Source organism: Cuculus canorus, chromosome 26, assembly GCF_017976375.1.
Source record: "Cuculus canorus isolate bCucCan1 chromosome 26, bCucCan1.pri, whole genome shotgun sequence".
NCBI lineage: Eukaryota > Metazoa > Chordata > Aves > Cuculiformes > Cuculidae > Cuculus > Cuculus canorus.
Window position 1 is genome coordinate 3,504,790 of NC_071426.1, and position 14,859 is coordinate 3,519,648.

At 58.6% G+C, this 14,859-nt stretch overlaps 2 protein-coding genes across 2 annotated transcripts; both read left to right on the forward strand.

The window, feature by feature from the left end:
* Window positions 1-852: 852 nt before the first annotated feature.
* LOC104063197 (cytochrome c oxidase subunit 5B, mitochondrial) lies at window positions 853-3,703 on the forward strand. The gene is made up of 4 exons (XM_054088993.1): window positions 853-1,011; window positions 2,238-2,311; window positions 3,318-3,417; window positions 3,511-3,703. The coding sequence occupies exons 1-4, from the start codon at window positions 927-929 to the stop codon at window positions 3,621-3,623; spliced, it is 372 nt and encodes a 123-aa protein (XP_053944968.1). The 5' UTR covers window positions 853-926; the 3' UTR covers window positions 3,624-3,703.
* A 1,091-nt stretch (window positions 3,704-4,794) lies between these two features.
* Window positions 4,795-5,848, forward strand: PURB (purine rich element binding protein B). The gene has a single exon (XM_009565352.2). The coding sequence runs from the start codon at window positions 4,847-4,849 to the stop codon at window positions 5,846-5,848; it is 1,002 nt and encodes a 333-aa protein (XP_009563647.2). The 5' UTR covers window positions 4,795-4,846.
* The last annotated feature ends 9,011 nt before the right edge of the window (window positions 5,849-14,859 follow it).

Consider the following 14,859-nt stretch of genomic DNA (forward strand, 5'->3'; position numbering starts at 1 on the left):
TCTCCCCCCCCCCTCCCTGGGGTGGTGCCCCCCCCCTAATGGGAGGCAATTAGCGCTGAGATGGGTAACGAGGGATCGATGGGGATGAGTAAGCAGCCGCGGGCTCCTCTGGGGAAACTGAGGCACGAGGGGGCGGGGCACAAACACGCTGTCCCTGCCACCCCCCCCCTTCCCCCAAGGGGGTTCCCAAGTGTCCCAAAGTGGGGTGGGGGTGTCCCCACTACCCGCCCCCCCCGGAGGGGGGGGGGGGAACACGAAGGGGCGGGGCCACTGGTCAATGGGCGTGGTCATGCGCAAAAGGGGCGGGGTCAGAGAGTGATGGGTGTGGTCATGGGCGTGGTCATGAACCAAGGGGCGGGGTCAGTGTTGGCGCATCGTCAGGGGGCGTGGCCAGATCATGGGGTTACGTCATGGGGCGCGGCCAATGCTGGAGGGGGCGTGCCCAATACAGAAGAGGGCGTGGCTCCAGTAATGGGAGTGGCCACTGCAGCGCGTGCCAGCCCGTAAGAGGGCGTGGCCAACCCAGGGGGCGTGGTCAGCTCTGATACGGCAATATAGGGGCGTGGCAAACAGAGCGAGTGGACGCTACGGGGACTCTGCTGAAGGGGGCGTGGTCAGCAGAGGGCGTGGCCAACACGGTGATTCAGTGGAGGGGGCGTGGTCTGTGCATAGAGGGCGTGGTGAATACGGGGGGGTGCGCTGTAGGGGCCGTGGTCTGTACAGGGGCTCTATGGAGGGGCGTGGCCAACACAAAGGGGCTTCGTGTGTGGGCGTGGTTACGTCAAGGGGGCGTGGCCAGCGCCGGGGCGCTGCGCTGTGGGGGCGTGGCCAATGCGGGGCCGCGGGGGAGGGGTGGCATCGCGCCGCCGCTGCTGCCACTTCCGGTCGCTTTACCGGAAGTGCCGTTCGCCGCCATCGCCGCAGCCATGGCCTCAAGGTTACTGCGGGTGAGCGCGGCCCTGAGGCTCCTGCCCGCCGCCTCAGCGCCTGTCCGGCGCCTCGCCGTGCCCGGTGAGCGGGGGGGGAACCGGAGAGAGGGAACCCGCGGGGGAGGGGGAAACGGGGGGAGGTGGGGGAGAGAAAACGGGAGATGGGGAGAGAAAAGGGGGGAGATGGAGAGGGAAAGGGGGGAGATGGGGAGGGGAAAGGGGGTGATGGGGAGGGGAAAGGGGGGAGATGGGGAGGGGAAGGGGGAGATGAGGAGGGGAAAGGGGGGAGATGGGGAGGGGAAAGGGGGGAGATGGGGAGAGGAAAGGGGGGAGATGGGGAGGGGAAAGGGGGGAGATGGGGAGAGGAAAGGGGGGAGATGGGGAGAGGGAAAAGGGGGAAGAGGGAAAAGGGGGGAGAGGGAAAAGGGGGGAGATGGGGAGAGGGAAAGGGGGGAGATGGGGGAGAGAAAAAGGGGGGAGATGGGGGAGAGAAAAAGGGGGGAGATGGGGAGAGAAAAAGGGGGGAGATGGGGAGAGAAAAGGGGGGAGATGGGGGAGAGGAAAGGGGGGAGATGGGGGAGTGAAAAAGGGAGATGGGGAGAGAAAAAGGGGGGAGATGGGGAGAGAAAAGGGGGGGAGATGGGGAGATAAAAGGGGGGAGATGGAGAGAGAAAACGAGGGAGATGGAGAGAGAAAACGAGGGAGATGGAGAGAGAAAACGAGGGAGATGGAGAGAGAAAACGGGGGGAGATGGGGAGAGAAAACGGGGGGAGATGGGGAGAGAAAACGGGGGGAGATGGGGAGAGAAGACGAGGAGAGATGGGGGAGAGAAGACGGGGGGAGATGGGGAGAGAAGACGGGGAGATGGGAAGAGAAAACGGGGGGAGATGGGGAGGGAAAACGGGGGGAGATGGGGAGAGGAAACGGGGGGAGATGGGGAGAGGAAACGGGGGGAGATGGGGAGAGAAGATGGGGGAGAGGAAACGGGGGGAGATGGGGAGAGGAAACGGGGGGAGATGGGGAGAGAAGATGGGGGGGAGGAAACGGGGGGGAGATGGAGGGGAGGAAACGGGGGAGATGGGGGAGAGAGGAATGAGGGGGTGGGGGGAAACCAGAGGTTGAAGGGGGGAGAAATCAGAGAGGGCGGAATTGAGGGGAATAGAGGGAGAGCTTTGAGGGGGGGAACCCAAGAGGAGGGGGAAATCAGGAGAAGGAAGAGGGGGGGACTGGTAGGGGGGGTCAGGGTAATGGAAGAGGGGGGGTAGAACTAAGGGGGGGTGGAATGGGGTGTGATCGCGGCCCGCGCAGGCGGCCTGGCCACCGACGAGGAGCAGGCGACGGGGCTGGAGAGGAAGGTGTTGGAGGCCATGAACAAGGGGCTGGTGAGTGCCGGGGGGGGACTGGGGGGGCTGGAGGTGTCCTTAGAGGGGTTTGGGGGAGGGGGGCTGGAGCTGGGGGGGCCCTGGGGAGGAGGTAGGGGCCAGGGGTGTCCTTCTGGGGGGGTTATATAGGAGCTGGGGGTGTTTTGAGGGGGACAGGAGGAGTCTGAGGAGGGTGGAGCAGGATTTGGGGGTGTCCTGGGAAGGAGTTGGGGTCAGGGGTGTCCTTCTGGGGGGACCAGGTAAGATCTGGGGGTGTCCTGGGGAGGGGACAGGATCTGGGAGTGTCCTGGGAAGGAGTTAGGGGAGAGGGATGTCTTTCTGGGGGGGGTTATGTAGGATTTGGGGGTGTCCTGGGAAGGAGTTGGGGCCAGGGGTGTTCTTCTGGGGGGATTATATAGGGTTTGGGGGTGTCTTGGGGGGGACAGGAGGGGTCTGAGGAGGGTGGAGGAGGATCTAGGGGTGTCCTGGGAAGGAGTTAGGGGCCAGGGGTGTCCTTCTGGGGGGGTTATATAGAGTTTGGGGGTGTCCTGGGAGGGACAGGAGGGGTCTGAGGAGGGTGGAACAGGATCTGGGGGTGTTTTGGGGAAGGAGTTGGGGCCGGGGGTGTCCTTCTAGGGGGGTTGTATAGGGTGTGGGGGTGTCTTGGGGAAGGGACAGGATCTGGGGATGTCTTGGGGAAGGAGTTGGGGCTGGGGGTGTCCTTCTGAGGGGGTTATAAAGGGTCTGGGGGTGTCCTGGGAAGGAGTTGGGGGCCAGGGGTGTACTTCTGGGGGGGTTATATAGGGTTTGGGGGTGTCTTGGGGAAGGAGTTGGGGCTGGGGGTGTCTTTCTGGGGGTGTCCTATAAAGGGTCTGGGGGTGTCCTGGGGAGGAGTTGGGGTCAGGAGTGTCCTTTTGGGGGGCGGTAGCTACAGTCTGGGGGTGTCCTGGCAGGGGGGTGGGGGTGTGTGCAGACAAGGTTTGGGGGTCCTCCTCCCTTCTGAACCCCCCCTTTTCCCACCTTTTAGGACCCCTACAGCATGTTCCGCCCCAAGCGCTACGCGGGGACCAAAGAGGACCCCAATCTCGTTCCTTCCATTAACAACAAACGCATCGTGGGTTGCGTCTGTAAGTGCCTCTCCTCCCTTTCTCCCTCCCTCCCCTGTCTGTCCGTCTGTCCGTCCCTCTGTCCGTCCATCCCACCCTCCTCTCCCTCCACAGGTGAAGAAGACAACAGCTACGTGGTGTGGTTCTGGCTGCACCAGGGCGAGGCGCAGCGCTGCCCCTCCTGCGGCGCTCACTATAAGCTCATCCCCCACGAACTGCCCCACTGACCCCCCCCCACAGCCAAGAAAGGGGGGGGACTCCCCTAAAACCCCCCCCCCAGCACCCCACGGGGGTCACAGCCGATAAAGAGTTTGTGTGTGGAGATGTGGAGTGTGTGATGGGGGGGGGGGGGGGAATGGGGGGCACCCATGGGTGTAGGGGGGGGCCTGGGGGGGCTCGAGGTGTCCCTGTTGGGGGGGGAAAGGGGGTGTATGGGGTGGGGGGGACCCCACTGTGGCTCTCACAGTGTCTGAGGGGGGAGGGAAGGGGGGGTCCAACACCCTCCCATTAGGGGAGAGGGGGTGCACAAGGGCGGTGCAATGGGGAACGGGAGGGGGGGGGTACGGGGGGGGCGTGGCCTTATTGGCTGGTCTGTGAGGGGGCGTGGCTTCAGTGACTGGGACTAATGAGGGGGCGTGGCTTCAGTGGCTGGGATTAAAGAGGGGTGTGGCTTCGCTGGCTGGGACTAATGAGGGGGCGTGGCCTCAACGGTTGGGGCAGACTTATTGGCTGGGGGCGTGGCCTCATTGGCTGAATGGAACTAGGGGCGAGGCCTCATGGGCTGGGGCACGTGGGGGGGCGTGGCCTCGTTCCTTGGGACGCAGCTTCATGGGCTGAGCCACGTTAAGGGCCGTGGCCTTATTGGCTGGGGTGTCTGAGGGGGCGTGGCCTCCTTGACAGGGTGCACCCTCATTGGCTGTGCTGTCTGAGGGGGCGTGGCCTCCGTGGCTGGTGAGCCCTCACTGTAGCGCTGGGGGCGTGGCCTCGTTGGCTAAGGGGCGCTCATTGCCTTTGGCTCGGGAGGGGGCGTGGCCTTGCTGTGGCTGCTGAGGGGGCGTGGCCTCGTTGCCTAAGGGGCGCTCATTGGCTGTGGCTCGGGAGGGGGGCGTGGCCTCACTGACTGTGGCTGCTATGGGGGCGTGGCCTGACTGGCGGCCGCGGGGGGCGTGGCCTCGTTGCCTAAGGGGCGCTCATTGGCTGTGGCTCGGGAGGGGGGCGCGGCCTCACTGGCTGCGTCGGCTGAGGGGGCGTGGCCTGACTGGCGGGCGCGGGGGGGCGTGACCTCGTTGGCTCCGAGGCGCTGATTGGCTGCGGCTGCTGCGGGGGGGCGTGTCCTCTCCGGCGGTCCGGGGGCGCGCGGGGACGCGGGGGGCGTGTCCGAGTCGGCAGTGCGGCGGTGACGTCAGCGGTGTCGCAGCGGGGCCGGAAGCGGCGGCGGGCGCGGGCCAAGATGGCGGACGGCGACAGCGGCAGCGAACGCGGCGGGAGCGGCAGCGGCAGCGGCGGTTTCGGCCCTTCCCGAAGCGGTGGAAGCGGCGGAGCCGGAGCGGGAAGCGGCGCTGGACCCGAACAGGAAACTCAGGAATTGGCTTCGAAGCGATTGGATATCCAGAACAAACGGTTCTATCTGGACGTGAAGCAAAACGCCAAAGGCCGTTTCCTTAAGATCGCCGAGGTGGGCGCGGGGGGGTCCAAGAGTCGCCTCACCCTCTCCATGGCCGTCGCCGCCGAGTTCCGCGATTATTTAGGCGATTTCATCGAGCACTACGCTCAGCTGGGCCCGTCCAGCCCCGAGCAGTTGGCCCAGGCCGCGGCGCCGCCGGGCGAGGAGGGACCGGGGCCTCGCCGGGCCCTCAAGAGCGAATTCCTCGTGCGGGAAAACCGTAAATATTATCTGGACCTGAAAGAAAACCAACGCGGACGATTCCTTCGGATCCGTCAAACCGTCAATCGTGGACCGGGAGGAACGGGTGGTTTCGCTTCGGGACCTCCGGGACTTCAAAGCGGTCAAACCATCGCTCTTCCCGCTCAGGGCCTGATCGAATTCCGCGACGCTTTGGCCAAATTGATCGATGACTACGGGGGAGAGGAGGATGAGTTGGGAGGTCCCGGGGGCGGCGGGCCGGGCGGAGGGGGGCTCTACGGAGAGCTTCCCGAGGGTACTTCCATCACGGTGGACTCCAAGCGTTTCTTCTTCGACGTCGGCTGCAACAAATACGGCGTTTTCTTGAGGGTGAGCGAAGTGAAACCCTCGTACCGCAACGCCATCACCGTCCCCTACAAAGCTTGGGCCAAGTTCGGCGGCGCTTTCTGCCGTTACGCCGAAGAGATGCGCGATATCCAAGAAAGGCAAAGGGATAAACTCTACGATCGACGCGCCGGACCACCGGGACCCGGGAGCGGGAGCGGAGCCGGCGATGATTCCGACGGTGACGACGTGGATGACGACTGAGCTTCGACGAACCCTTCGACGTCGGCCCCTTCCGATCCCCCCCCCCCCGAAACGCCCCGAATTCCCAACCCTGGAGAGAGAAAGAGAGAGAGAGAGAAGGAATGAGAGAGGAAAAGCATCGCACCACCGTCGCCCTCCTCCCCGCGGCTCTCCGGGGAGGGTATCGATCCCGACGCGGTGCCTCCCGCCATCACCAAAACCAGCAATCCCCGCGTGCCCAAAGCGTCGCCGGCCAAACCGGGAACCGCGGCAGGAGAGAGCGACAGCGAACGGCAGCGACAGCCGGGACGAGGGGGGTGGGGAAAACTGGGGAAGGGGGGGTGGGGGGAAAAACCTTCTCTGGACCAACGTCCGCTCTCTCCGCTTTGATTTTTCCCTTTTTATTGTTTTCTTTTCTTTCCCCCTTTCCAGATTTTTGGGGTTTTCTTTTTTTTTTTTTTTGTTTTCTCGTTGGTTTTATTTGGTTTTTGGGATGCAAACGGCTCAATTCCGAGCGCCCAAACTGGAACCCATCACCAAACCGGCCGCGAGCCGGCAGGTTCTTCCGAAATAACGCAGACTTTTTGGATTCGGAGGAGGGTTTTTTGCCTCTTTCCCCTGGGATTTCGGCCTCTGCCCGCGGGGAGCGGCAGGTTCAGACAGGCACGAAGCACATGGAAAGCTCAGCGGGGCGCAGGATCTCCCCTTTCTCCCCAAATAAGGCGAAGGCCGTACGGGAAGGCTCACGGCTGCGTTTCCTTCCCCTTTTTCCCCCCCCCTCCGGCGCCGAACGGGACCCTCGGGCGCCAAAATCCTCCCCCTTCCCCCTTTGCCTCTTGGCTTTTTTTAATCCTTACTGCAATCCCAACTCGTCGCCCTCTCTCCCGACCTCGGCGCGACGGCTCGGTGCCACTCGGCACGGCCGCCGCCGCAGTCCCGCTTGGCTTTGGGGGGGATTGGGGGGCTTCCTTTCCCTTTTTTTTTCCCCGTTTTCCTCCTTTTTTCTCTATTTTTACTCTCTTCCCCCCCTTTTCACCTCTCTTCCCCCCCCTTTTCACCTCTCTTCCCCCCCTTTTCACCTCTCTTCCCCCCCTTTTCACCTCTCTTCCCCCCCTTTTCACCTCTCTTCCCCCCCTTTTCACCTCTCTTCCCCCCTTTTCTCCTCTCTTCCCCCTTTTCTCCTCTCTTCCCCCCTTTTCTCCTCTCTTCCCCCCTTTTCTCCTCTCTTCCCCCCTTTTCTCCTCTCTTCCCCCCTTTATTTCCTCTATTTCCCCTTTTCTCTTCTCTTCTCTTCCCCCTTTTTCTCTCTTCCTTTTTTCTCTCTTCCCTTTTTTCTCTCTTCCCTTTTTTCTCTCTTCCCTTTTTTCTCTCTTCCCCCCTTTTCCCCTCTTCCCCCCTTTTCCCCTCTTCCCCCCTTTTCCCCTCTTTTCCCCTCTTCCCCCTTTTTCCTTTATTCCCCCACTTTTTCCTCTTTCTCCCCTCCTTTTTTCTTCTTTCCCCCTTTTTCCTCAATTTCCCCCCCTTTCTCCTATTTACTCCCTTTTTCCTCTATTCCCCACTTTTTCCTCTATTCCCCACTTTCCTCTATTCCCCACTTTTTCCCCACTGCCCCCTTTTCCCCTATTTCCCTCCTCTATTCCCCCCCTTTTTTCCTTTATTCCCCCTTTTTCCTCTATTTTCCCCCTTTTTCCTCTATTTTCCCCCTTTTCCTCTATTTTCCCCCCTTTTTTCCTCTATTCCCCCTTTTTCCTCTCTTTCCCCCACTTTTTCTTCTCTCCCCCCTCCTTTTTCTTCTGTTCCCCCTTTCTTCTTCTCCCCTCACAGTTTTTTTCTTTCCCCCTTTTCTCCTTCTTTCCCCCTTTTCTCCTTCTTTCCCCCTTTTCTCCTTCTTTCCCTTCTTTTTTCCTTCTCTTCACCCTTTTCCCCCCTTTTTCCTTTCTTTTCCCCCCTTTTTCCCTCCTTTCCCCCCCCCCTTTCCCCCCCTTTTCCCCCCTTTTCCCCCCCTTTTTTCCCTCTTTCCCCCCCTTTTCCCCCCCTTTTCCCCCCTTTTTCCCTCCTTTCCCCTTTTCCCGCGTGGCTCTTCTCCCTCACGCAGCATTTTTCCTCCTCTCTCATTAACCACATTTTTCCCCCTCTCTCAACCACCCCTTTTTTTTTCCCCTCTCCCACTTTTCCCCCTCCAATCCGCTCAATTCTCCCCTTCCCGGTACCCTTTTAGCCACTCTCTCCCCGCACTCTTCCGCGACGGCGTTCCGCTCTTCCTCCCTCTCCATTCCACCCTTCCCACGCTCTCCTCCTCCCACACTTTTCTCCATTTTTTTTCCCCCCACTTCTTTCCCAATCCCTTTTATTTCCCCCTCTTCTCCTTTAATTTATTCGCGCCCCTCCGCCGTCTCCTTCGCTCCGGAATTTCTCGGCAAGCGGAACTCCCCCGGCGGAACCGCGCGGTGACATCGCCTCTCCATCCATCCATCCATCCGTCTGTCCGTCCGCTCGCCTTTTTCCCCGTCGCTCTTCTCCAAAGGGATTTTGGAACGCCGTTTCCTTCCGCTCATCCCGGTTTTCACCCTTCTCCGTGGCCGAGGACTCCGTTTCCCACCCTCAAACGGGAGCAATAGTCTTTTTATCCCTCCCCTCTCGACGTCCCACCGCGTCCGTACTGTATTTTCTACCCTAAGGCAGCTCTTTCCGGTGACGTCCTCTGCTGTAACCTCCGGTTTTCTCATCCCTTCGGTTCCTCGGGAATAACCACCCCCACGCCGACGGCTCCGGATCGGGAGCTCAGCTCCGCGGGGATGGACGGACGGGCGTTACGCTGCCGAGAGCCGAGACGCCGGCGGTGCCTCTCCTTTTATTTTTGAAGAGGATCACATATATATATAAAAAAAAAATATATATATATATATATTCCTTTTTTTTTTTCATTTCGGGGTTGGTTTTGATTTGGATTTTTTTTTTTTCCGGGGTGGGGAAAAAAAAATGGAAGCGTTGGATTGCGGTCATTCAGCATTTTCCGATTCCGAGTGCGGCTCTTCGGAGCCGTTTAGGGAATGGCATAAAAAGAGGAAAAGCGGTTAAAGGAAAAAAAAAAAAGTGAATAATGCCAAAAAAAAAAAAAGAGAAATAAATCAGAATTTTGGGATTCGGCGCCCGGAAAGCGTTTTCCCAGCGGAAAGGCCGCGCGCGGCGGCTGCTGATTGCCTATAGGATGAAATCGTGCAGTGAAATCACCGAATCCAAGGAAAATGAGTTAAAAGGAAGGAAAATGAGTTAAAAGGAAGAGTTTGGAACCCGCGGCGCCGTCGCGGGGAGGAAATGGGATTTGGGCTGAATTTTGGGGTTGTATTTTTTTTGTGTTTTTTTTTAAAGCGGAGAATTCCGGAAGAACGATTCCGCACGGCTCCGTTTATGCCATGAGGTTTGGGTTCTTCTCTTCCGTCTTCGCCCCCCACGAGGGGGTGTGGGGAGGGATTTTCTTTGATGGCTTTGGATTCTGTGGGGAAAAAAAAAATCAAATTTGAAATATTTTTCTTTGAAACCGGAAAAAAAAAAAAAGAGAAAATTGATCCCAAATTCTTGGAGCTTCCAAATTTTTTTTTTGGTGTTCCCGGAAGGGACCGTTGGAGAAGGTGATTATCGCTGTGTATAAATAGGAAATGGTGTAAATCTTGTATAGAGCCCCAAAATGGATGTAAATACCCAAAGTATCCGAACCGAGAGCCGTCGGCTCCGGAAAAAACTTCCGAACGCTTCGGTTTTTTCTCCTTTTAAGAGGAAAAGAGGGAAGAGAATGGGAATGATCCGACCTTGGTTCCAGCCGGCGCGGCGATTCCATGGCTACGGATGAAAAAGTCGCCCGAGCGTCGTCGGCTGCTCTTTGGGAAAAGGAAAAATGTGCGGAAAAATGGGAAAAAAAAGAGAAAAAAAGGGAAAAAAGAGAAAAAGAAGCAGTGAAGGAGCGGTGGTGGTGGGAGTGGATGGAGGTGATGGCGAATGAGGATCTCGGTGGATGTTCCCGGAGGGAATTGCGGAGGTTCCGGAGGTGTCGGAGCGGTGGTGGAGAGCCGGGATGGAGCTTGGGAGGAAGGTGGTGGTGGTGGTGACCAAGCGGCTGCTGAGGCTTCTCCCGAGTGGTGGTTTGGAGGGGATGGTGGTGCTGAGGACTCAACGGTGGTCACCGCATCGCTGACTCCAAGAGGAGGATCTTCTCCAAGACTGGATTGTCTCCAAGAGCAGGATCTGCTCCGAGCTCCAGATCCTCCTTGAGAGCCGGATTGTCTCCAAGAGGAGGATCTTCTCCGAGCTCCAGATCCTCTCCAAGACCGGATCCTCTCCAAAGCTGGATCTTCTCCGAGCTCCAGATCCTCCTCGAGAGCCGGATCGTCTCCAAGAGCTGGATCATCCCTGAGCTCCAGATCCTTCTCCAAGAGCTGAATCTTCTCCGAGCTCCAAATCTTCCTCCACGACCTGGATCTTCTCTGAGCTCCGGATCCTCCTCGAGAGCCAGATCCTCTCCGAGCTCCAGATCCTCTCCAAGACCGATCCTCTCCAAAGCTGGATCTTCTCCGAGCTCCAGATCCTCCTAGAGAGCCAGATCCTCTCCACGAGAACTGGATCTTCCCTGAGCTCCAGATCGTCCTCCACGAGCTGAATCTTCTCTGAGCTCCAAATCTTCCTCCACGACCTGGATCTTCTCTGAGCTCTGGATTCCCTCCACGAGATGAATCTTCTCTTGAGCTGCAGATCCTCCTCCACGATTTGAATCTTCTCTGAGCTCCAGATCCTCTCCAAGAACTGGATCTTCCCTGAGCTCCAGATTGTCCTCTACAAGCTGGATCTTCTCCAAGATCCAGATCCTCCTCAAGAGCCGGATCCCCTCCGCGAGAACTGGATCTTCTCTGAGCTCCAATTCCTCTACGAGCTGGATCTTTTCTGAGCTCCAGATCCTTCTCCAAGAAATGGGTCTTCCCTGAGCTCCAGATCCTCCTCTACGATTTGAATCTTCTCTGAGCTCCAGATCCTCCTCAAGAGCCGGATCCTCTCCAAGAACTGAATCTTCCCTGAGCTCCAGATCCTCCTCCACGAGTTGAATCTTTTCTTGAGCTCCAACTCCTCTACAAGCTGGATCTTCTCTGAGCTCCAGATCCTCCTCGAGAGATGGATCCTCTCCGTGAGAACTGGATCCTCCCTGAGCTCCAGATCCTCCTCCACGAGCTGGATCTTCTCTGAGCTCCAGATCGTCCTCTACGAGTTGGATCTTCTCCAAGCTCCAGATCCTCCTCCAAGAACTGGATCCTCCCTGAGCTCCAGATCCTCCTCCACGATTTGAATCTTCTCTTGAGCTCCAACTCCTCCTCTACGAGTTGGATCTTCTCTGAGCTCCAAATCCTCCTCCACGAGTTGGATCTTCTCTTGAGCTCCAATTCCTCTACGAGCTGAATCTTCTCTGAGCTCCGGATCCTCCTCCACGAGCTGGATCTTCTCTGAGCTCCAGATCGTCCTCTACAATTTGAATCTTCTCCGAGCTCCAGATCCTCTCCAAGTACTGGATCCTCCCTGAGCTCCAGATCCTCCTCCACGACCTGAATCTTCTCTGAGCTCCAGATCGTCCTCTACGAGTTGGATCTTCTCTTGAGCTCCAATTCCTCCACGAGTTGAATCTTCTCTGAGCTCCAGATCCTCCTCCACGACCTGAATCTTCTCTTGAGCTCCAGATCCTCCTCTACGAGCTGGATCTTCTCCAAGAACTTGATCATCCCTGAGCTCCAGATCCTCCTCAAGAGCCGGATCCTCTCCACGAGACCTGGATCTTCTCTACGCTCCACATCCTCCTCCACAATTTGAATCTTCTCTGAGCTCCAAATCCTCCATGAGTTGGATCTTCTCTGAGCTCCAGTTCCTCTCCAAGACCTGGATCTTCTCTACGCTCCACATCCTCCTCCACGAGCTGAATCTTCTCTGGACCTCCACCTCCTCCTTGCGTTCCCCATCACTTCTCCTGGAAGCCGAATCCTCTTTGTCCGCCGCCATCCCAAAGCCTTCGTCCCGCGGTACTTTACCGAAAAAGAAAGGAAAGGAAGGAAGGAAGGAAGGAAGGAAGGAAGGAAGGAAGGAAGGAAGGAAGGAAGGAAGGAAGGAAGGAAGGAAGGAAGGAAGGAAAAGAAAGGAAAGGAAAGGAAAGGAAGGAAGGAAGGAAAGGAAAGAAGGAAGGAAGGAAGGAAGGAAGGAAGGAAGGAAGGAAGGAAGGAAAGGAAAAAAGGAAGGAAGGAAGGAAGGAAGGAAGGAAGGAAGGAAGGAAAGGAAGGAAGGAAGGAAAGGAAGGAAAAAAGAAGAAGAAATGTTTTATTCCTCTTATTTTTTTAACGAAAAGAAAAAAAATACTGAAAACAAAGGCAACCCACGCACTTTAGGCGGCTCCGAGCGGAGCTGCCGGGGGGTCCCATCCCCTTCCCTCCCGCGGCGGCTCCGCGAGCGCCCGGCGGTGCCGACGGAGATCCCCCGGAATTTCTTTACCACTAAGGAAAAAGGAAATAAATAAATAAAGACGAGGCCCCGACGACGCGAAGGAACTCCGGCGGTTCCCGAGCGCTCCTTCCGGAAGCGGAGGGGTTTTTGCAGATGGGAGTTTTACAGCTCTATATTTAAAGAATTGTATGTTTGTAACAAATAAAAATGGGGAAAAAATACCCAAAAAAAAAAACATTAAAAAAAAAAAAAAATGGGATGCGGAAAAGTGAATGGAAAAAAAAAATACGATGAGAAAAAATTCCGTATTATGAATATATTCTGAATTATGACAAAGGGGGGGAAAAACAAAGGGGGGAAACAAAGATCATGGAGAAAAATGGGGTGTTGGGGGGCACCCAGAGCTCAAGGGGGTCCTCAAGGGGGGGGATGTGGGGTGTTGGGGGGCACTAAGAGCTCAAGGGGGTCCTCAAAGGGGGGGATGTGGGGTGCTGGGGGGCACCCAGAGCTCAAGGGGGTCCTCAAAGGGGGGGATGTGGGGTGTTGGGGGGCACCCAGAGCTCAAGGGGGTCCCCAAAGGGGGGTATGTGGGGTGTTGGGGGGCACCCAGAGCTCAAGGGGGTCCCCAAAGGGGGGGATGTGGGGTGTTGGGGGGCACCCAGAGCTCAAGGGGGTCCCCAAAGGGGGGTATGTGGGGTGTTGGGGGGCACTAAGAGCTCAAGGGGGTCCCCATAGGGGGGTATGTGGGGTGTTGGGGGGCACACAGAGCTCAAGGGGGTCCCCAAAGGGGGGGATGTGGGGTGTTGGGGGGCACCCAGAGCTCAAGGGGGTCCCCAAAGGGGGTATGGGGGGTGTTGGGGGGCACCCAGAGCTCAAGGGGGTCCTCAAAGGGGGGTATGTGGGGTGTTGGGGGGCACCCAGAGCTCAAGGGGGTCCCCAAAGGGGGGTATGTGGGGTGTTGGGGGGCACCCAGAGCTCAAGGGGGTCCCCAAAGGGGAGAATGTGGGGTGTTGGGGGGCACCCAGAGTTCAAGGGGGACCCCAAAGGGGGGTATGTGGGGTGTTGGGGGGCACCCAGAGTTCAAGGGGGTCCCCAAAGGGGAGTATGTGGGGTGTTGGGGGGCACCCAGAGCTCAAGGGGGTCCCCAAAGGGGGGTATGTGGGGTGTTGGGGGGCACCCAGAGTTCAAGGGGGTCCCCAAAGGGGAGTATGTGGGGTGTTAGGGGGCACCCAGAGCTCAAGGGGGACCCCAAAGGGGGGTATGTGGGGTGTTGGGGGGCACCCAGAGCTCAAGGGGGTCCCCAAAGGGGGGTATGTGGGGTGTTGGGGGGCACCCAGAGCTCAAGGGGGTCCCCAAAGGGGGGTATGTGGGGTGTTGGGGGGCACCCAGAGCTCAAGGGGGTCCCCAAAGGGGGGTATGTGGGGTGTTGGGGGGCACCCAGAGCTCAAGGGGGTCCCCAAAGGGGAGAATGTGGGGTGTTGGGGGGCACCCAGAGTTCAAGGGGGACCCCAAAGGGGGGTATGTGGGGTGTTGGGGGGCACCCAGAGTTCAAGGGGGTCCCCAAAGGGGAGTATGTGGGGTGTTGGGGGGCACCCAGAGCTCAAGGGGGTCCCCAAAGGGGGGTATGTGGGGTGTTGGGGGGCACCCAGAGTTCAAGGGGGTCCCCAAAGGGGAGTATGTGGGGTGTTAGGGGGCACCCAGAGCTCAAGGGGGACCCCAAAGGGGGGTATGTGGGGTGTTGGGGGGCACCCAGAGCTCAAGGGGGTCCCCAAAGGGGGGTATGTGGGGTGTTGGGGGGCACCCAGAGCTCAAGGGGGTCCCCAAAGGGGGGTATGTGGGGTGTTGGGGGGCACCCAGAGCTCAAGGGGGTCCCCAAAGAGGAATACATATGGGAAATACATGGGATTTTGGCACTGGAGGGAATGAATATGGGGAAATAAGTGGAAATTGGGAAGTGGAGGGAAGAAATATGGGGAAATATATAGGATTTTGGCAGTGGAGGGAATAAATATGGGAAAATACATGGGAATTCGGCACTGGAGGGAAGAAATATAGGGAAATACATGGGATTTTGGCACTGGGGGGAATAAATATGGGCAAATACGTGGGAATTTGTCAGCGGAGGGAAGAAGGAGCACTGGAAACGGTTCAAAGATGGAGGGAACCCCTCAGCCCGGCCCGGAGCTCTGACAGCCGCCACAGAGGGCGAAGGAGGGGCCGGAGGAGGGGCGGGGGAGGGGCGCCCCGCGCTCCCATTGGCCCTCAGAGCTGTCAATCACCCGCCAGAGCCGCCCCCGGCATTTCCATTGGGCCGCGCCCCTCAGCCCCGCCCCCAGCGAGCACCGCCTCCCATTGGCTCCCCGGGCTGTCAGTCACCGCCTCCGCCATTCCTATTGGTCACCGCTTGCGTCACTCCCGGAGGCCACGCCCCTCATACAAAGATACAGCGAGAGCGCGGCTGGACCGCTCTGCGCTCTGCGAGCTGTCAATCACCGCCCCCCGAGCCCCGGCCGCCATTCCTATTGGTCGGCCCTTGCGTCACTCCCCCAGCCCCGCCCCTCAGTGCG